Here is a 23,497-nt window from a genome sequence, read left to right as displayed (position 1 = left end):
CGGGGCTTTAATTGATCTATGCAGACCTGAATGGGATGTAGTGAAAACAGTTGCATAGCCCAGTCCTGCTGCTTTTCTCACCTCAGGGTTTTGGAAGCAGTGGTTTGGAGTCATTTGAGAACACTGCCCACCTCTGCTATGTGAATATTTTAAAGCTGTTGTCCTGCAGCTGGGTATGAACCCTCGTATTGGGTTGCACAGTCAGGCTATGAGAACAGTATATCCAGGAGCTGTCAGACGGGCTGCTCTGGAGAGTAAGGGTAGAAGAAGGGAAGCGGGGAAGAAGATACGCACAGATGAACTTTCCCTTTCAGTCAAATTTCCATTTCTAACAACTTCTTCCATTTCAGCTTCCTAGCACATTGATATATTACACTAATTATAAAAGTGACCTTCTCCCCCTTCTACATTTTTTCTTCCTACCACTGCTCCAGTCAATAGATTTACAGTCTGATGTTATTTCTGTGTATGCCATCAGAGCCATTCCAACAGCAACAGGGCGTTATGAAAAAAACAGTCAAAAAGGTAATTAGAAATCTTGCTGAAATGTTATGTTTGTTACATGAGGATTACAATGAATGATTCAATGAGCCTCAAAGTTCATCCTTAACATTGATAAGTGGCTTTCTGCCAACAAATGCACAGCTGGTGACAGCAGGGATTCAGGGTTTGGGAGGGACACACACTTCTAAGGTGAAATTGGAGACAGGGATTAGAATCAGAAAAAACAAAGGAGGTCTTTATTCCTGGAAATGTTAAAGTCATTTTTCAGTGGCAAAGGAAATGCCATTTTTATAGCACATACCTAATCTTTTCCTTAGTTTTGATAGCAGATGTTTAGCTCTATAGGTGAAAAGTGGGATTCCGACATTAGAACAAAGAAAATGGCAATGGGGTGTTCTGACTTTGTTCCTCAGTCACAGCAGTACTACATCACGTCGCGTTTAGGCAGTCCTGTGCAAGTCGCTTTGTCTACCTGTACTTCTAGCTCCATGTTAACAAAGAAACTAGAAAAACAAAAGACTATCGATTAGCAGAGTTAACTCGGTATTGAAAGAGCCGCCAAAACAGAGATCCCAGCACGCTAACAAGTGACTGCAGATGCACAGAAGTTTCCCCGCAAGTCATAACACCATATTCCAAACTGCTCCTGCACCAAGTTACACTGGTAATGGCAATAGCAATTTACAATGAAACCTGCCTGAAAAAGCAATCTGCTTAAGTAACATCTTCTCCTAAGAGGTTGTCCTCAAGTACTCTCAACTGCTATAAATAATCTGTTTCATTTTCCTTAGAGATCCACCTCAATTGATTTTTATCAGTCCTCTGAATGACCATTTACAACACATTTCAAAATAATACTCATGGACCATAGCTGCTATTAAGGTTAATTAATTAATGTTTGTGAAGCTTGTTGAGAATCTTGAATGAAAGGTTACACACTGTATATTGGTGCTTTGCTGTATAATACAGGAGAAAAAAGACATGTTTTCTTATGAAAACTAATTCTCTGGCCTCCTTATAGACCTCAGTGCTGTAAGTTAACTTTGTTGAACTGCTTTCTTTGCAGTAATGACTTACAGATCATAATACCTTTCCTGAGAAGGGACTTCAAAATTGCACCAGCACTTTGGAACACCCTGTCAGCATCAGAGAGTTACACTGCAAATGGCCTGAGTGCATAATTTTTTTATTTTTTTAACAATAGAGCTTTATTTCTGCTGAAAGTTAATACCACTAAGGTATTTCACTTTTTTTTTTTCTTTTTTTTTTTTTCTTTTTTTTTTCTTTTTTTTTTTTCTGGCTCCATTTGCACTTATATTTGCTTGGTAATGCAGCTTTGCCAAGTTGTACTAGCATAAATTATAGATTATTGTTTTGGGACACATTCTTTTTTTCAGCTTATATTTTAGAGCTGCAAAATTTGTACGCAGTATTCCTCTCGGTTTACTTTCTGCAATGTATCCAGTGTAACCAGATTGCCATTTAGTATAAAGTATTAGGTTAAGGGTATATAGTGCCTAGTTAGTGAGAAGCTGGTGAAATTTTCCTGAGAAATAAATGCCTGCCCTAAAGCCATTTTTGCAAAATACTAAATGGTAAACAATTACAATGCTTATGCTAAGCTCCATGTTAACAGCTGTATGCATTACAGACTGACGTACAGAACATTGATACAGCAATGTCTGTACGCAATACATTTAAAGCTGTATTTCAAAGCTTGTACATGCCAACATGCAAATTAATAAATTCTTCTTTCCAAATGTCACTGGCATGGTGATTTCCTGCCAGCCTGAGCGTCATTCTCCTGAAGCAGTAAAAGTAACACAGTCAATCTCCTCTGAATCCTATCTCCCCTGCTTCCTGCAGGGTCCCTGGGAGTTTATGATTCATATTCAGAAAGCTGTACGCGGTAGCCCTTTGGGGATGTATATTAATGAAGAAATTTTCTCACGCCAGAGCTGCCTCTTTATTGGAGTACGAAGGGTACAGTCTGTTCTGAGCGGCTTTTTAATTTCTCATAATTAACCCTGCCAGAATTAACATTGGTGGCATCACTGACAGCAAATTAAAGAAGCCACATCAGCAGAGTTAAAGCTTTTTTCCCTCTTTTCCTCAGCCTCCCACCCTTTTGAACTCCCCTGTTTTGGTGTGAGTTTAAAGAAGAAAGTTCTCAGTCTGTCAAGACGATTGTCTTGTCATTGCACTAAGAGCCCTGCTGGGATAGGTATGATTAGAACATTTTCAGACTTCCCTACCGCTAGTACCGACCTATTTCAGCTCTTAACTGGCCATGTGCCATGTAGATTTGTGGCAAAGATCCACGGTTTCAGTTTCTTTCGCTCTATGAGGTACAGCGGTTCACCTGATCTCCACTGTGATCTTGTGGAACCAAGATCTAAAGCCCTTGGCAGCATTCAGCCAGCCTTTTCTACTGACATTGTAGTAAAAGATAGATCAGCAGTGCTTTGAGCCTCCTCAAACCGGCTTCACATCAGCCCCTTTTAAACAATCCTGGACAGATGATGAAAACAGGCTGTAAACACCAAGATATCCCAACAAACACTTTTTCTTCTAAGCCAGAAATAAATGTGTTATGTTTTGATAGCCTTGTAGCCACTTACATCTAGAAATTCATAGAAGGAGGAAAGGGGTGGACCCCAGATTTCTCCACTGGATGTCTGAGAGGAGAAACGGATCCCAGAGAAAGCCTGACATGGTGAATGCCACCATAAGAATCACAGTTCAAGTCCACCTGCCCCACATGAGTGCTCTGAGAATTAAGGCTCCAGAGGTCACACAAATATTCCTCCCTTGTTTGATCTTTTAGTGAAAAGTGACATATTATAAAGTTGAAAGGTTTAAGAAAGGTGAGCTGTAAGACTGCTGCTGTTAAGTCACATAGGAAGCAACAGCGGATGAAATAAAAACAGTGCTATTCATTCATCTACCTACCAATTTCTGTGGAAATCATTTATTGATCCTCTTATTCCCTCAGTCTAATGATAGCCTTTCTTTACAAATGAATAAAAGTTGTGATCGCAGTCACTTTGCTTCTGCAGGAGAGAAGCTAATCTGCATGTGTCTTTCCATTGGATCATGCCAGGATCATGGCATCCATTTCCACTGGATCGTTATTTTACTAGCCCACAGGGAGAACTTCCAGTACTACCTGCTACTCTGAACTTGCTTCTTTCTGCACTGCCTTCTTCCCAGTGACCTAGCATTGTGCCCTGCTTACAACTTCCAAGTGCCAAAATACCCGCCTGGACTTCCAAATGTTCCTGCAAAGAGAGAGGTAAATGTTGGCAGAATATGGTATGAGAAGTGCCTTCCACTGATTACCTGGAATGATGTTATTGTAAGACATCAATCTAAAAAGCCCAAAGCCACAAAGCCAATAATGTTTGCAGAGAGATTTGATGGCTTAAAAACCAGAATAGGGATTTCCATCAGTAGGGGGTAGAAGGCAGGAGAACCCAATGGTTATGAGCAAGCATGTGACAGCTAACAGAGGTGCCTCGACAAACCACAGATTGCCTTGTAAAACACTGCAGTTGGTGTAGCTTTGGAAACGTGCCAGTGCAACCAGAACGATGATATGCTTCTTGCATTGTCAGCTGACTTGATAGGCACTGTTCGAGCACAATCTGCGAGTAATTTTAGTTTGCCACAGAGACCCCCGGAGGGTAAGAATGTGATTTACATTCAGTGGTCTGAAAGGTTGCAACAATGATGGCAGTGCAGATATGACAGAACCATCAATTGTTTGAGACTATAAAATTGTGTGTGTACAAATATAAATATATATATTTCTGTGAGAAGGCTAAATAACTGCTACATAACTTTCCGCAATAAAACTAGGAGACAACTGGGTTTTTGCAAAAGTCATTAAGGTTACTTCAGATGGCTTAATTTTATTAAAGCACTAAAAAGCAGAAGGCTAGTGCAATGTTGGCACACAAAGATAAACTAGAAGACCAGTGCAATAGATATCAACAGCCTTTATAGTACTCTGCAAGTATTCTGCAGCTGTGAGTAATCAGGACAGAGTTGGGCACAATTGTCTTCCATCATCTCTACAGTCCAGTGACTGTGCAACAAAGCTTGGTGATTGGCAGCGTGGAATTACCAATTGACAATAACAGGCTGTGATGAAGTTATAATCACTTCCAAGTAATAACAAAAAATTTTCCGTATTGAATGATAGGTGAAACTAGCACCTGTACTTTTAAGTGATAACCAGAAGAAAGCAAAATCTGGGAGTTACATCACAAGCTAAACTCCTGTTAGGAAACAAATTCAATTACTGCATGGGGAACAGAGTAAGAGCTCTTACTCAGCACTAGGGAAGCCTAACAACCTTGTGTCATAATGAGTTTAGGGTAGCACTGATTCCATGAATATATCAGTTCACAATGGAAGGAGGAAGATGTTTTTCATTAACATATCGAAGTCTTACCTGAAAGGCAGGAGAAAATGAGGAGAGCCAAACGTGCCATTAAGATTGCTTCGATTGGCTATAATGCCTGTGTGACCCCAGGTGCTTTTGTGGGAACGTCAGTTTGACTTTCTGGTGAATTGTCTAGCATGCACTTACAGTCCTGGACCAATTTCTTGTCCCCCTTTAACTTCTCTAATGGCTCTAGAAGTCTGAAGGACGCTCAACATTTTAATTAACTCCCTGCAGACTCTTCCCCGAAAACAGTACAGTTGAGAAGATTATCAACTGCTTGGGATTTTGGGGCTTGAGTCTTGGAAGTCCTCGGGTAATTGTGAGACATTTCCAATGGGCAGCAGATATTTAAACCTCCTCCTCTCAAGAGTAGCTCCTCTTGATCTTACAACTGTTTCCATCACTAACATACATCTTTTTTAAAGTCTATGGATGGACGACTTAACTGGGAATTCTGGAGTGTAATAGGCCAGGAAAGAGGGAATTCCCATGGAAAGGAACAGCCAAGCAGTGCTCCGAGTGACTGGGAAAGTATTTAGAGCTTAGTGCAGGAAAATCTCTGAAGCCATTTGTTCTGTGCATGGCTGCAGTAAAAGGAAAAGCAACAAGGACACAGAGATGCATCAGCAAAGGGCTGGAATACAAATCATAGGAAGTGAGATTATTTCTGTAATAACTACTGCACAACCGGAATTCTGTCCACAGTTATACGCACCACACAGGTAAGTTAGTTTTACTGTAGAGAGGGTGCAACTTTAAGTACCCAAGGTGGTTCAAGGTTTTTAAGAAGATTTGTTGTCAAGACAGGTCAATGTGACTGAATTTATTCTTGCTAGGAAAGAGATAACTTTGAAATGACTGAACAGAAGTATTTCATTTAATATTAAGAATGTTTTAAATACAGCACAGAGATAAGGGAGAGGGGAGAATCTGTTCATTAGCGGTTTAAAAAAAAAAAGGCAAAACAAAACCATGGGCATCATTTCACATTTGGAAATAACAAGCCAGTATCCACTGGCAGTGACAGCTATAAAACTCTCATTGACTTCAATGAAAGCAGCAAGTGTGCATCTAATTGAGAAATATGGATCACAAAATGTAAAGAAAAATCATTTTGCTTAGAGAGTAATGAATATGCCATATTATGCTGCCAAGTAATATTATTGCCACAAAGTCTCAACAAGTTTATGAAACATTGATATTTTTATTAGTAGAGAGTCGACTGGAAGAGAGTGACAAAACAAAACGAGGATGAAAAAAGGTAAAAGAAAGCAGACTTACTGGGCCAAATGGCTTTTTCATGTCCATAAATTGCTAAGTGTATTTCTAATTAATTTCTCCATTCAAATGGCCAGAAATAAAGAACAGAGGCTTTTGAGTGTGCCATGAACTCAGGAGAGACTCTGTAGACTTGGACAAATAATAGTATAAAATGGTTTATGAAACCAGAGGGTTTATGGTCTATAAATAACTTCCATGTATTTTTATTCTTTACACGTACAATATTACTGAGGACTGGATGATAGCTTTTCAGTGCTGCCTGGTTGACTTCTTCCACATACACACCCAAAGTAATGACGATATTGATCCTGAAGAGACATTTTTTGAGACAGATAAAAAAGCCACACAACTGAACTAATAGAAAGGGCCTAGCAACTTAGTGGTAAAGCTGTGGTCCTTTAAGTGCATAGCAATTGGCTACACAGCTTAAAACCTACATCCTAATATCTTCAGGGTCTGGGATGAAGAAGGAAAGAAAAAAAAAAAGAGACATCTAAAAGATGACTTAGGGCATTTAGTGCCTTTAATGGCCCTTCAGATAGCTACCATGCAAATTTTTAGGCATCCAAATATTATTTACATCCAAAAAAATATGATACGTGTGTTCATCAGTGTAAACAAGAGACTCACTGAGAAAATGCTTTTGATCTTTAGGACTTACAGCATGCTCTTTTTTGGTTAAATGTGCAATTCAAAACGTGCCTAATTCCTAAAATCCATATATGTGACACTGCCTGGGTTTCCATGACTACTGCTCTGAAAACCATATTAATTATTCAAGAGGTCCATGCCATTCTCCCTGCGTTCCATAAGGAATGCTGGGAAGCACTGTCTGCCTTTATAGAGCAATACAGATATTTAAAAGGGCTGCATCGCTGGCTCTAAATACCACAGATATTTTCTTACAGCACTATGACATCTGCGTGATAGGTCCCATAAATATTTTTTAAACACTCCAGTACATCAGTGAAGAGGGGGAAAAAAAAGAAAAGAAGAAAAAAAACTCTCCTCTGCTTTTTTTTCTTCAACAATATTCAAAAAGATGCTTTAATTCTAGTCTCTGTTTATCATCCTGATATAATCCCATTTTAAATAAAGTCAACTAGCTTGCATGCAGTAGGGATTAATGCCTGTGTTTTTTTAAAGGATATAGTTTCAAATTGTGAAACTTACATGAAATCAAATTTCTCACATCAGTTGTGACTAAGCATCTGTTTGCCATATCTGTTGATCTCTGTATGTTTTAATAACCATAATCAGTGTAAGGAACATACTTTACAGATAACGTTATCAAAACACTGTAACAAAGTAAGGAATGTCAGTGCTGAAGCAATACATACCACCGCCGACGTCCTGTCACAGCGAAACGATCAGTGCCAATCACACGGGAGCAGCGCGGGTGCATTACAGGGCCAATTACTCAGATGCAGAGAAGAAAGGAAAGTGGGCCAGATTCTGTTCTCAGTGGAAGCAAGACAATAGAGTTACCCCAGATTTATACCTGTGTGACTGAAAGCATAATCTGGCCCAGCATCAATCTTCCCGACATAGAGTCGCTCGGGATCTCTGATTGGCATATATGTAATACTCGGGCATCCCTTATGGAAAAAGTCTATAGAATGGAAGAGAAAATGATAGCTTTTCTGCAGAATTTTGTAAGTCAAACTACTATATAAAATTCCGCTGCTGAGATGTATTCTAGATCTCAATTAAATGCTTTATAAGCCTTCCATACCATATCTGTAAAAATAATATTCTCTATTAATTCCTGTATGTTTAGGGAACATCCTTCTGTAAAAAGAAAAAAAAATAAATTCATTTTTCCTTTCCAGAACCTCCAAGTTTCAGCCCTATTATATTCTCCTGTAACATCTATACAACACCTAAAGCCAGGATTGAAATGCAGTTGGTAAGGTAAATCTGAATTTCCCCAAAGCACAGATATAGCCTTCTGTTAGTCCTGTCACCATTTAAAAATGCCAAAATGAACAACAGGGAAAACAGAGCTCCAGATTCAAAGCCTGCCCAAGTCAGAATGCCACGTGCAGATCCCAGACTGACACTCCCTGAGCAGACACACAGCTGTAACCAAACCAAAAAGTGCAGTAATATTTTTAGGTCTCAGGAGTCCTGGAACACGCACAGTGCCTGTGCATGCCTCTCCCACTGTATCGTCTCTTCCCGGTGCTCCTCACACTCTCACTACCTGTCACGAGCTGCTCTACATCCTGATGTGGCTAACAGCATAATAGCAGCACGGAAACACGACCCAGGACTGAGATATCAGTTTTGTTTGAGAATCCTGCACCAGCTACTTACCCTCCCCTCAACATCTGCCTTCTCTCCTAGCCTGTGCTGGATGGAAAATCTCTCCCCCTCTGGGTACATGCTAGCACCTAGCATAATCCTCCCCCTCCTCCCTCAGTTTCGCTGGAATGGCAAGGCATTGCTATAAAACTGCTGATATAATATAACCTACAATAATTTCCAGTTGCGTACTTCCAGGATTTTTTTCCCCTTCCTCCCAAACATCTCCCTACCAGGGCACCATCATTACTATTATTATTTACTGTTCAGACTGCAGCTCTAGCGCCCACAACGTGCATGCTTTATTACTCCCAAGTTCTCACTTGCCATACAAAGTGCTCCATCCAAATAGAGATAAAAAGTAATTTCCTCAAGAGCAAGGTGTGAACTGAGCATACTTAATTGTGCACTGGTATATCAACTGTATAATGTTGCAATAAAATTCCAAAACAATGTGATTAAAAATTATACCAAATGAGGATACCAAGGTGCCATAGCCAGTCAAAGCGCATTTATCCAATCTAAATTATATGCTAAGCAAATAAAATAAACATGCAATTTGCTAATTAAAGTGTACTCTCATGTATTCTGTAACCACCATAAATTATACTGCAACATTTAATTTTTTGACTATTTAGCAAGGTTTATGACTGCTTTACTAAATTAAACAGAATGAAAAGGGGGAAATAGTAGGAATGCGCTGCTTTTCCCCTCCTCTTTCAGTTCAGATTTCTTTCAGTATAGTTTTTGTTTGCTTGTTTGTTTTGTTGTTTTTTTTTGTTTGTTTTGTTTTGTTTTCAACAATCATACCTTCCTACAATACAGTCTTAATTTTACTGTGGATTTTTTCCACTTTTACTTCCAACGCACATCTTCCACCCTGACTAAATGACAGCTATTTGTTTCTGTAAATTTTCTCCAGTAAGGTAGTCAGATCTCATTTTGTGTACCTTATTTGAATGATTCTTTAATAAGAATTCCACATTCAATGTCCCCACACTTTGTCAATGACAATGTCTCCCCACCACCACCCCCAAACAAAATGAAGATTTTCAATCCTTTCATCTCATCCAAAACAGAGTGCCCAAATCACAAATGGCAGCTGACTGGCTTCCAGTCGACGCTACAAGTCCTCCATCATCCTGAGTCTGAATGCCTGAAGGCATTCCTGGGTTCCACTCAAGGGGAACTGTGAACAGGTGGGGTTTGTTGTCTTTTAAAAATATCAGAAAAGTCTCAGAATCTCAGTGTGCCTGCCCACCAGGTCAGCTGTGTTCTGGACTTCTCAGGAACAGTGTTTTATCCCAGAGTATGGTCATGTAAAGAAAAACAGGGGGATTGGGAAATCTGGCAGTCGCTGTTCAAGCCCTCGCTCTACTACATTGCTTTGCAGCTTCTCTGAAAATTGCTCAATATTTGTGCCCAACACCTAAAGATTAGCATGCCTCCAAACCATCCATCTATGTGACTTCACAGTCTACCTATAACTAACGCGCTCCTACAAGTTACAGTCAGAGCACCAGACCACAGGGCAACCTTTGTAGGGTGGCCAGCATTATCTCTATTTTTAATATTAGAGCCGCTGTTCTGTACCCAACAGCTACCTGCAAACTCCCCAGACGCCACATCCCAGTGACACACCGAGCCCTCTGTAAATCTGGAGTGAATCCCAGACTGCTCCAGCTTCGTGGGTAACAGCGCTGCTGAGACCGGGCTGTGCAGGTTCCAATGCACTCTGTGGTCTGAAGAAACCAAGTCCAAGCCAACATGCAACTGCCGAGACAACACAAGACTTTTCATAACCTTAATCACCTTTACAGGTGCATGAAGTCTTTCAGTTGAAAGATCAATCGCCCCAGGGAGCCTCAGGCTGGCTGCATCCTGTCCCTTCCACAACTTCTTACAGAGGTCAAAGTGCTTTGTTGGAAATACACAACATTAGTGTCCTAATATCAGTAAATTTGTCCAAAATTTAGAATTCTTGCAGAGCTGTTTTGCCTAGAATATTCTAGAAATTAATGCATATGCTAGAAGAAACTTGATGGTCAATACTGTGCACAGAGTGGGGTTTCCTACAACAAAGCAGTTGAAGAACTCTTTCTTCAACCCTTTTACTTGCACTTTATAATAAAAATATTGTTTCATACTTGTCTTCTTTTTGGCCACTGAGATCGGTACGTTTGTCCTTTGTTGGTTACAGATGCCTTTTTAATTGGTATTACTTTGCTGGGAGGATCAGTAAGTTAGCTGCTTTATTCACACTGATGCTTGATTTGCAGTTTTGCTGCAAGACTATTTTTCTTAGAAATACTCCTGAATTCCTGTCTTCAGTGAAAACTGCCTCTCACTAAAACAAGGAAATAGTTTTGCTATCTAATCTGCCTCCTGAAACCTTGCCTAAAGACAAATCCTGCTTCTTTGGGAATTCATTTTTTGGGGAAAATGGGGGAGAAATGTGTTTGGTTTTTTTTTTGATCTCTTTATATTTTTTTTTCCTGCTGACTGGCATTTAATAATATTGCATCTTCATTGCAGGAAGAGAGTACATTGTAAACAAAGTGTTGTCATTTAAAAAATAAGAATATGAAAAGCAATTTATTCTTTTTACACATGTACAGTGGTATGTTAGCTAGAAAATGCCCATTTTGCCTTGTCCATGGCAGGGGGGACACCATCTCTCAAACCTCTGCTTATGCCATGTGATGAAAAATAATTTTAAGTAATAAGACAGAAACAGTCCGTGAAAGCCTGCAGGTTTAAGGTTGAATCATGTTTTCTGCTCTCTGAATTATGTCTCCATCTGCTCTGATTTTGGGGATTGGAACCAGATCTTGGACTAAGAAAGTTGATGCCAACAGCTTGTGGAGCCAGTGCCCATCAACAAAAATGTGGTGGTTTTAAAGTGAATGGCCCATATCAGTAAGTATTTTTAAGCTACCACTCCAATGCAGCGACACAGCATGCTAATTATGAGGGAGCAGCAGAGGCATAATTCCGGGGTTACAAAATGGACTTAGGATCAGTGAGGTTCTAGACTCAGTAATATTTGGTCCAGCTGTTTATCAGACTTCGCACATTTACATATGACCTTCTTCAATCCCTCCTCTCCTCCTGCCCGGCTCAGAAAAATCAATAGTGTTTTGTTGTAGGGTTATGAGAAATTCCAGAAGTGCAAGATAAGCTACTCTCACGGTTCAACCATAATAACCAATGGAGCTCAAGGGAACTCACAGTTACCTGGGCTATGGCTCACTGTTCCTGGGTTATGACTTGAGGATATTTTGATGCAGGAAAGAAAAAAAAAAAAAGTTACCATCATTTCCTTTTTTTTTTCGTGCAAAAGACTTACTTACCATTTCCTGCAAACCCTTCTGAGGCCTGAACTGCTAGACAAGTGGAATCAGCAAGCCCCCACCTTCTCCTCCTCCTCCTACCGATATTTAACAGCAAACTTATTTTTAAAGTAAAACAACTGCAGAAAGTTGTGATATATTTTTTTTTCAATTAACTCCAAAATTATTTAGAAGTAAGAGCTCACTTCATTGGAAAAAACTAAGTTACAATACAGTTCAAGAACCTTGCTTGTATAGTGGGATTCTTCTCTGTTTTGCCATCGTAAATCCAAAGTAACACCACAGGGCTGAATTGTGTTACACCAGATTTTCAGAAAATAAAGGAGACTGCAGCCCTGCCTGTTGACCTCTGTGGGATTTTTCCCTAAGTGATTACTGCAAGATAAAGCCTTTTGACATAAGGTGGAGTGCAACTGAATTTTAAAAGAAAAATGTGCAAGAGAAAATACAAGGCAATTATCTGATTACTAATAGGAAGAGGTACAGAGCCACAGCATATAATGTTCTAGGGATTATCCAGCTTTGAACAATGCTTGCTTAACAGCTGCTACCGAACTGTGGTTTGTGTACTTGGCAGAGTGTTTCATTAATGATAATCTACAGTGTTTACAGCCCATAGGCCTCTAAATATGTTAAGAACCTTTTTTATTTGTATTTTATAATCCTTTTCCCTTATGTTTTATGTTTTTCTTGATATTTCTGAGATCTGAGGAGGTTTATGTTTCAAAATGATTCATTTCACTCTGACAACTGCAGAGCAAGATTGCAGTAAATGTTCCCTTGTTATCAAGACTATGTATTTATAAACAGAGAGGAATACCATCTAAATTCATACCAGGGCTTGGATCACCACCAGCTAATACATTCAGATGCCAATATACAGTGCTCTATTGTTTACATGCAAAAGTAAATGTCAAACAGAGGTGTCTTTGCCAGTTACTAGATATTCCTCAGTCACTTCTTGGACCTGTCAGGTTGCAGCAAATTGAAGCTGCCTTATTTCTGCCATTGCATTTGACCTGAACTTCATTTAGAGGAATCCTGCAATTATTTTAAAGGTATAGTATTGATTAAGACTTTGGTTTGTTTCAGAATTCGGCTCTCATATCCTTGCCTGACCCACTCCTCGTGGCAACACTCAGGTGATATTAGGAAAACAGAACCTAATTAAGAATCTAATTCCATTGTGGAGGGGATTATGTATTATGTAGAACGCTAGGAAGAAGATCACGATCCAAAAGCCAAGTCACTGAATTCTGGCTGTAATTGTTTTGACACACGGGATTTCGGTGGCCATGATTCTGTCATGATAAAACCAAAGCAGATTATTGCTTCAAAGCAATTAGCATAGTTAATTTTGACACAAGACAGCACACTTCTCTTTCACTATTTTCCCCTTCTTTCATCCTCTCCCCCTTTGTACCATCCCGACACGGCTGCTTTCCCAGTCTCGGTGATGCTGAGCAGCCGGGAGCCCTCCTGCCAGCTGCGTTCCCCGGGGGATGTGGCAGTGCAAAGAGCTCCCTTCACCCACAGCGGTACGGCCCAGAAACTCTCAGTGATGTGTTAGCCTCATTCCAACTGGTATCAGAGGGGCATGAGCACCACATCTCAAGCTGCTAGAGGGTTGTGTTTTTTTTTTTACACTGGCCCTCCAGTGCGCTGAGCTGCTGAGCTAGGCTCACTGAAATGTACACTTGAAAGAAATTCTCTCCCCTCCTGATCACTAGTGGTTTCTATAGAAACAAGAAGGAATCTCTGTTCTTCTCTAAAATTTTCCCCTAATGCTTTTATACTGTATGAAACCATTTTTTTTATTTTTTTTTCTTTAAAGATTCCACAGCTCTCCATTTATAACCTCATTTATCCAATTAAAGAATAGATTAGATAAAAAAAAAATGGGCATGAGGGTTAAATTTAAAGTAACACAATCCTGTGCATTAACTATCTGTGGTCAAGCCATCTCTCCTGGGTCATTTTATGGCTCAAGCATTTCAAAGAAAATACTTTAAAACAACGGTACATCACAAGAGTTAAAAGGGGTCAAGAGGATATTTACTTAACCACTAGTTGACTTTTTAACTTAGAAATATTTCAGCAGTTACTGTATTTAAATGAAATCCGTCTCCTCAGTGTCCCCATAAATTACTCTACAACTCCAGGGTTCCCATCCATGTTGCAAGTCACCACCCCAATGCCTGGAACTTCTTCTGCTTTAGATAACTGTGATGTTTGCTTGCTTTGTTATTGTGCCCTTCTCTGGAGACTGCATTTGCACAGGAATTGCTAAGGCTTGTAAATATTGTATCTACCTTGTTGTAATCACTAGGCAAACATACTTGCACTCAGTCCTACAAAAAAAAAACCTAAGAGCTGTTGAGCCATGAAAAATTTCTCTAACAGAGGTTTGACTTCAAGAAAAAAATTGGAGAAGAAAACCTTCACACAGAATAGACTAACAGAGGCTATGCTAGCCAGAAACCAAAACAGTAATACAAACAAATGTTATTTGGGGTCTACTATTCCCTTCTATCAGAGGAAAAAGAAGACATAATCATTTTTCACACCATAATGATGCAATATAGCATGTTTTTATAAAAATAATAATAGGCATTCATTTTCAGTGCACATAAATAACTTTCTTCTATAGTCAAGTCATATTTACTCTCACATGTTTACTTGGAAAGTTTAATATTCATGCACACACAAATCATTTACTGTAGGTAGTGAGTTGAACTCAACAGAATAGAGGTTGATTATATTAGGCAATTGCAGATGGGACCAAATGCAATCCTGATGTCACTAACGCAGCAAAGTGACGCACAGGACAGCTTCTGTCCGGCGAGTCTGAAGGAGACGTTCAGTACGAACACCAATTTTGCTATTGCTATTTACCGCACCAGCACTGTCAGCAAAGATTTCAACCAGACAATCTTGGAGTTGCAATCTGAAGTGTTATTTGCTTTCCAATCTTATGTTAGTTTGGCTGTATTTTTGCTTTGTAAGAATTAAAATTCCCCTGCAGGTGCTAAGAATATTATGAGAGCTGCAAATGAACAAACTGCTGGGTCAAATTCATCCCTAGGTAAACTGTACACCAGCACACAATTCTTGCATCACTATATATAACGTTAAGACTTCCACCATCATCTTTGAGGATCTAGCATAATAACGCGCTTGAATTAAGTCACCTCAAACCTCTTGGTGGGTCTAGTTAAAACTTACCCCAAAAGATCTTTCTTTTTTTTTTTTTCTCAAAAAGAGAAGGAAAAGAAAAACACACTGTATTTTTTTCTCCAACAAACAGGGTACCTTACCTCATATTTTGTAATATTTTTTTTTGCTTGTTAGATTTGAGATGGTGGCTCCAAATGCAAAATCCCCAATTCAATGTAGGAGAATTGAATAAAGAAACATGCCAGCGTTATATATTTTTTTCCAGAACAGTTAGTCCTATCATATAAATAGCTTCTTAATGTTGTTTTACATTGCCAGAGATAACTTGTACTATAACTAATGTATTTTAAGTTTCTTAGAAAAATAATTACCAAGCATTTGCTCCACCAGTAATAATCATGCTTGAAGTCATCAATTTGGAGAATAATGTTTGTTCCATTTTACTGCAGAAAAATATTTTGTGTCTACAAAAAAACATTTTCAGCATCAAATTTCATTTCACTTTGGAATGTTCAAGCATTACTAGGAAAAAAAACAAAACAAAACAAAACACCACCTCCCAGCCCAGACTGGCACTGCTCAAAGGCTAACATGAGAAAAGATGCATACGACTGGATCGCTTATTTCAGTGCCCAGCAGTCAATCAGCGATACACTGATATTAACAAGGATTGAAATATCGAGTGCCTGGTGATCTGCCAAAAAATCGTATGTTACCTGCTATGCGTTTTCTCTTTTTGTCTCTCCAGGGAAAAGAGCTCTGTACAGCTTCATGCACAGAAACCTATTTTAAAGGATATGCTGGTCAAAGGGGGTCCTGAAAATTTCACGTTGAGAACCAGGAAAAAAATACGTGCCGCAGCTAACTTTTACTGTCGTATCTGGAAAGCATTTAATATATTCTAAACTAAGTCAACGCATATGTGGTAGAGAGGAATGTAAGGCTTGCACTGTTAACTAATTTTTAGTTCAGAAAAGCTCTGTGAAAGTAGGAAATCTCTCTGCTGATACTGGACTGTTCCAAGGCCGCCTGGTTCCTAACATGACAGTGGGGAAGAAAAGCCACCTTGATGAAATTACACAGCTTCTAGAACAAAACCATCCTAACAAGCAGATGCTCTTTGTTGCTAACAGCAGAACATGCCTTCATTCTTCCCCTCATTCCCAGTTTACCCTACAAAGAACTCGAGGTCCTACTTGTGTGTGACCATCTCCAGCTCTCCTGAACACGGTTAAAGGAAACCACTGCCTATTTGCTGTGGCCACTATTACGAGATTATGTAGCTAAACAAGAATATCCAGTTGTTGGTCATTGATTTATCTATAAAACAGTAACTGTAAAAATGATAGAAGAGGTTCTGTACTAGATAGTCTTGTGAAACAGTTTATTACTTAAGCATTAATGACCCGTTTAGAGGTCTTTACTGGTCAGGTAATGACCAGCTAAAGGAGTTAAGGGCCCGAGGCAAAGCACTCTAATAAAACCATGCATACACCATGTGTTTGGTTCCTCCGAATTCTATTAGGAGAGAGGAGCGTAAAGGGTAATGAAAGACATGTCCAAGAGGCACTCATATCAGCCCTCTCATTTTATATTGGGCATAATGTGCGTGGCCTTATTCCGGCTGCACAAATCACGCCTTGTTTATACTACCACCCCTCCCCGAGAAGAGCAGTAACTGCAGCCAAGAATGGCCAGTCATGAGATGTGAGATGTTAAGGACCCTGTTCCTTTGGGCTAACAAGCCTTCATCCAACTGAAGGAGCCCATGCTACTATTCAAACACCCGCTATGCTCTGCACCTGCAGGGAACACACGCTCAACGCAAAAGGAAGGGAGCTAATATGCTGACAGGCACCTTAGCCGCTCCTGCAGGTCCTAAACCCGACTCCAGTAGTATTAAAGGTGGAGGGATTAAGTGTTTTCTGTATTTCCCAGCAACTCTACTCAAAAACATCGACTTGAATATGAATGCCCTCTTGGTTGCTTTTTTTATTGTTTGCATTATGAGAAGAATCATATTAAAACAGGAGTTTAATATGGATCTCTCTACTCTAAGACTGAGACAAAGCAGCTGTACGTATATCCTTGCCAGTAAACAAGAAGCCAGGAGTTGGAACAATAGCCAGGGCCCTCGCTCTTGGCTTCAGAGGCAGGTAAAACACTCGGGCCCACATAACCACATCTCGCTATTACAGCCCCACAGCATCATTGATTTCGGCCCTGATTTATGGCATCATTTGTTCTTGATAAGAGCCACTTGCCAGCACTACTCAGAAAAAGTAAAATACAATCTAAGAGCGGAAACTAAAAAGAAGAGAGGATAATAAGAAGAAAGAACTGCTAGAGAAATCCACACGGATTCCTGTGTTTGCAGGACAAGGTGTTCTAGGCACAAGCAAGTTTAATGGCTCAGCAGTTATGGCTGTATCATCAGTGGTAAAATGAGGATAAAGACCATTCTGATGACTTAGTCAAAAAGTTACTTAATTTCACTGTCACTTCTATGACTACAGTATATTTTGAATGTTTATTTTAAAAACCACTCTGCAGTGTTTACATGACTAATTATAATAGCTTCCTTAAAGTATTTCCAATTTTCTGTGTAAATAGCCTTTTAAGACATGTTGGGGCTTATTTCAGAATTTAACAATCTTTCAGAGCCATTGCAGCTAATTGTATAAATACCTATTAAGCCAAATTTAAGCTTAACTCATGTATAGAGTAGAAAAATGGTAGCTTCATATTCACACCATTCCAATTTGAAAGGTCAGACACCTCAGTGAGTTATTTTAGACCATCTGAAATGATCACAGTACAGCCTAGGCATTTACTGAAATTAAATTTTTCATCAAAAAAGTGGGCAGAGCAGAAAACACACAGTATATTAAACAGATATGATTATTTCTACAGCTGTGCACTTTTAGCAGCTCAGAATAGGAAAATAAAATTCAGGCCCTAACTAAGAGCTGATTCAGTGCATGCATCACAAAAGGCTGAATTTAAACCAGAAGATTTGTTCATTTTTAGAGCCAAATTATAAACTTTTGCAACACAGGGTTAACAGCAAAAGTGCTGACACAACAGTAAGTGTATAGTGGCGCCTGCAAGCAGCGCTATAATTAATCTAAGTGTACTGTCATTACACTAAACGCTGCTTCTGCAGGATCATTCCAAATCATGAGGCACTTTCTCTCTTTCTCAGATAACATGCAGTTTATTTCCAATCATGGGCATTTCCAGTCGTAGCATGATTTGCTAAAGGAACATTAGGTCTCAAAGCAATATCTTAATCAAATCAGAATTTTCTTCTGTAAAACAAATCTTTGGCTTTTGGAGAATTAGTAACATCTAATGCCTTAGGATAGAGATGTGAAACTGTGAGCTGAAATACGCACTGCTGGAGACCGTACTCAGCCTCCTTGCTTCTAGCCATTTACAAGTACATCTATCTAACCTCCTACCTACACACCTACACTTTATATGGTCATAAACCACCAATGCAATATCTAAATTATACCCTGAAAACTCCACGTTGGAAATGGGTTGTATGAAAATTCACCTCATGTGGTGTATTCATTTCTGCAAGAATAGGCGGCTCCAATTCCTTTTGGATAGAACTCGTTTAAACAAAGCCCAACAGCAAACACCCATAAATTAAAGCATTATTGGTATTTATGCAAAGAGATATAGGTAAACTGTGTGAATTCTGCATAAAAGGCTTAAGAAAGGAAAGCGGTAGAACCTCACACATACAACCCTAACTGCATTTATAAAGTTAAGTACTTTGTGAATTAATACTTTGAAATACGTAGTACAAGGGAAGAAAAAAACATCCTGTCTGGAAACCTGTTTATTCACATGCATTTAAGATTTTCCCTACTGCCATTCATATCCATTGAAGTAGAACTGCCCTAATAAACTAAGAAAATATAGGAACAAAATGAATTTAAGTATTTCACTATACCTATATGAAGCTGGTAATTTATAATAAATAGACGTTTACCCAGAATATATTCCCTTTACTTCAACATAAACTATATTTGAAGCAATAGTCTGCCTTGGGAATTTTATGACCAAACCACTATGATTATGTTTACAGAGTTTAAACATATATACCAGAATTACTCATTCTTTACTTTTGATATGCAGGTCTGTGATTAAAGACCAATCTGAATTCTACACCCGAATTTCTATAACAGTAATATTAACATGTAATTGGTACACTATATTAATGTAAATCACTTTGTAAAACTGTTAGAATCTTCAGTGGAGTGCTGGAAAAATTTATGTACAGCAAAATGATAAAAAAATACACAATAAAAGTCAATGGTGAGTTTAGAAGCTGGGGTCACTGGGCCAGCACAGACCACTGCTCATTCACCATCTTCGCCCTTTGAAAACAGAGTTGCAACTCTGAGAATTAGATAAAACAACTTCAGAAGAACATGTGCTTAGAAGACATCAAGCAGATGTAGCACAATCATTCATGCTAAGGCTACTGTGGTGCAAAGTCAAGTTATGTTTTTCCACTAATAAATATATTTTATCTAGTAAACAAAGAATATAACAACACACATACATACACATATACACTCAGAGAAGCCACAAAACATGCCTGATGACTACTCTACATTTTAAGAGTGAATAATGTGTAATCACAGACATATGGCCCTAGCCAATAGTGTGTCAAAACCTAGAGCAAAGAAGTATTAAGATTATCTTTAAGTCAGTAGTAAAAATCTAAAGTACTAAGATTATTATTTCCTATCTAAAGATGGTGGTCCACAAACATTTTAAATTAGCAGTAATTTTGATCCCCTCCTTGTGTTGGTAGTGGCATTCATGCAACTACACAGGCAAATAGACCAGGAAATTAATGTAGCTGCAAAGTAATTCCCTTCCTCCATGCCCCTTTCTCTCACACAAACACACACCAAAAGAAAAAAAAAAAAAAAAAAGGCAGCTTTCCGCAGGATCACTTACTTGATCTGATTCACAACGTGACATCCTAAAGGCCAGTATCCGCACAAGGCAGACAGGACAAATGGGGGAGGACTGGAGGGGAAGACAGCACTTGCCCTGGCAGCTTGCATGTGTTAGATTCAAAGTGAACGATGAACCGCACCTACAGTTTAGAGTGTCCAGGCTGAGGGTGTTTTATGGCTGTTTAGAGAACACCCAAGGCTCATTATCCCCTTTGTCTTTTGCAACCTCTCCAACTCTCTCTTTTGGAAATCCTACCTACTTCTGGTTCAGCTGACCACACATGAAAAACACTGCTAACAACTACCACTGCTGCTGTGTCCGCGCTGGGCAGCAGCAGCACATCAGGCTGTCACTACAGGACTGGACCAGCCAAACTGTGCCAGCCCCATTACAGCCCGCAGGCGTACCTGTGGCATGGAAACTCAACTGAAACAACATCCACAGAACACACCTGTGGAGTCCCCCAGGTCGCTTGGTGGGGTAATTCTTCGAACTACAGAGATCTCCAGAAAGCTGCTGACAAAGAAATGTCCAAGGCCAACGTCCTGAAACGTTCAGAAAAGGGGTTACCAAGGGTGCACTGTCCTCTGTTGACTGAAAGAAGACTTCGGCTCTAAGAGACAAGTTGTGTGGCTGACCGTAGCCTACTGCTAACCGCACCTGGGTAACCCTCAACACACCCATGTCACGAGCATGCCTGACAGCACAGATGAGCACAGCAAGCTTTAGGAGCTAGAGACAGGTTTTCAGCTGCTGCCTCCACATCTACTTAACCTACCTTCACATTTTCAATGCCTTTTCCCCAGCAGTATAAAAGATCTGCTGAAATCAAAAGGCAACAAACAACACAGGCAAGCAACTAACAATTTAGACACTGATTACCCCATCGTGGCGTGGAACCACGGTCACGCAGGTCCTGCTGAGCCTCACGGGCAGCACGCACACCCCCATGTTACAACAGCACCTCAGTCTCTCAGCTGAGACTAGAAGAAGCGATCCTGCTCATTTCGTCCAACGCCCATCTGCTAGAAAACACAATCACCTTCAGCCCAAAGACCCAACCCCCTTCAGGCGAATCCCAGGTCACAAGGCTACAGGACCGGACTTACTTCTGCTGCTGTGGCTGCTGCATTTTCGGAAGCATTGTAGCTCATCTTCAGGCAGGTGCATGGAGTCCAGTTTCTCCAGGATGCCCTCTCCCAGGCGAGGGTGCAGGCTCTGCCCCCTCAGGGCGCCGGGGGCCCCGAAGCCATGCTCTCTCTGTCCCCAGGTTATAACAAAAAAGCCACAAAGTACCATTAAGGCAGAAACATTTTGTTGAAGGTTTTGCTACTTTTAAGGAAACATGACGGGCACAGACATCTCGCATCAGAAGAGGGCTGTAGGCACCAGATCATTAGTGGGCAGATACATCCCTGAGTCAGAGCCTTATGCCAGCCCTAAAAGGCAGGAGCTCAGACATCACTGTGGAGCTTACATTTGCTAGTGGCTAAATCTAGTGATTAGTCAGCACCGAGAGCTGCTGAATCACTCTTCAAAGGCACCTATCTCTCTGCTTACATCAGCTACGCAGCCGCTGCACTTCACTGAAACAGGCTGGGCTGTCCATCTGTGGCTAGGACCCTTTTACTAAGCTTGCATGATGTCCAAACTGCAACGCAAACACCTGGCCCCTGACCTACTGCAACGCACACGCTAATAAATTAACAAGACTGACAGGCACAGCAAAGGATGCATAATAGCTCATATGTAGTTCATCTATTTTTTCTGATAAAATAATTTCAAATGGAATGCAATATTTTTCTTTCGTCTTAGCAATCATGAATATATTTAAACATCTTTTAAAGTTCTTGTCAATTCAGAATCCATCTGTCATTATTAATTGTTTGGGTGTTAATTATTTGTGATTAAATACACGTAGGCATTGATATTCATAGAAGACAAATGACATACGAAGCAGATGAGACAATTAGCATGAATTACTTCAATAACCCTGAACTTTCCCAAATCTTTGCATCATTAAAAGCTGTCTCTGATTAACAAAAATAAAAAATGAGAAAAAAATCATGAGATTAATATTATATTTTATTACTGTGATTCTTTAACACTTTTACTGACCATGACAGGCTTCACCTGAATAAATCTGAATTCTGTCAACTCTCATCGTAACAAAACCCAGTCTTAGAGATAAGGTGCTCTCCACAGGGGCTAAACAAAAGCAAATCAATATTTTCTAGCTAAAGGACAATCTTTGAGTCAAGATCTGTGTGAGGAAAATCTTTACCCAATTCTTAGAGGAAACTAATTACTTAGAAATACATAATAAGCAATTAAACTTATTGCTTCAGAATTTAACAGGAGTTTTAAAAACAGTGGCAATTATTTTCTCATGCCAGTGGATGAAATTTCTCATGGTTATGTGTTAGCAGCACTTCAACTAAAAATGATTCATGCAACAAAAAGCATTTGTAAAATAAAACAGAAAAAAACTATTAAAGTAAAACTTCTGCTCCTCAGTGATAAAAGCGAACAAAAGGCATATTGCTTTACAGTGGTTTTGTCCATGAGAGAATTTTGGTACTGCTCTAGTATCCACTTTGACAGAAAATGGCCGTTAAGCCCTACGTAAAGAGTATCTCTGAAATTTTTCTTCTGTTTTTGTTTCCTTTTTATATCTGAAATCAATTAAACAATAATTAAAAATTGATTTTGAAATGCTTAATCCTGTACATTTCTGCATTTTTTTTTAAGTTGGTTTTTTTTTTTTTTCCTTTTTGCTTCTGGGGAGACTTAAATATCACCAAACAAAATCCTCAAGACTTTTCTTACCAAACAGGAGGATTTATAAGAGACAGAGAGGCAAATCCTACTCTTCTTATTTAGAGGAGTGCTGCTATCACAGTCAACAGCGTTGCGGCATCTTTAAAAGCAACACAGCTTACACTGTATCACTGGAGTCAACAGGAGTGCCCGAAGGATGACAACCAGAGCTATGTTTCTGAAGTACTGTAACACCTAAACAGAGACAAATTAGACACACTTAGGGGAGGTGCGTATAATAAGGTTAATACAATTCTGCAGAATGTCTCAGTTCGGTTCAAATCCTCAATCTGTCCATGCACAGCGTGGCAAAAAGTCAATACGTGTATTTCAGGAACTATCAGTAACTTTCCCACTAAATCCTGGTTGTAATACAAACATGGGAATCTTCCAAAAGACACGGGTTACATCAAGCAAACAGAAACATCTGATATGTCTGTACTTGAAGGTTGCGAGAAGGACCTCCTCTGACCACGAGAGGGAGAATTGAATCATACACATTGTTTATTCACATATATTTCTTTCTTAAACCAAGCTCACAAGGAGCGCACTTCGTAAGTTCAATACAGCCAGGCGACCCACCTCCCAGCAGTGGAATCCCTGCCTACACACA

The 23,497-nt window shown here is 39.6% G+C and overlaps 1 protein-coding gene across 10 annotated transcripts in view; it reads right to left on the bottom strand.

The window, feature by feature from the left end:
- Positions 1-23,497, bottom strand: part of AFF2 (ALF transcription elongation factor 2) — a 366,650-nt gene that overhangs the window by 285,715 nt on the left and 57,438 nt on the right. For 4 of the 10 annotated variants that reach the window (XM_080553964.1, XM_080553963.1, XM_080553962.1 and 1 more), the window contains exon 2: positions 23,007-23,079. The exons of 3 other annotated variants lie outside the window; for them this stretch is intronic. In XM_080553964.1, the coding sequence (XP_080410090.1) occupies positions 23,007-23,079 (73 nt within the window). 3 more of the 10 variants (XM_080553955.1, XM_080553956.1, XM_080553965.1) reach the window with 3 other exon arrangements.

The sequence above is a fragment of the Anser brachyrhynchus genome (genome assembly GCF_964034855.1).
Source record: "Anser brachyrhynchus genome assembly, chromosome: 13".
Lineage (NCBI taxonomy): Eukaryota > Metazoa > Chordata > Aves > Anseriformes > Anatidae > Anser > Anser brachyrhynchus.
Note: the sequence above shows the minus strand (reverse complement) of the source record. Positions and strands in the feature narration are given on the sequence as shown.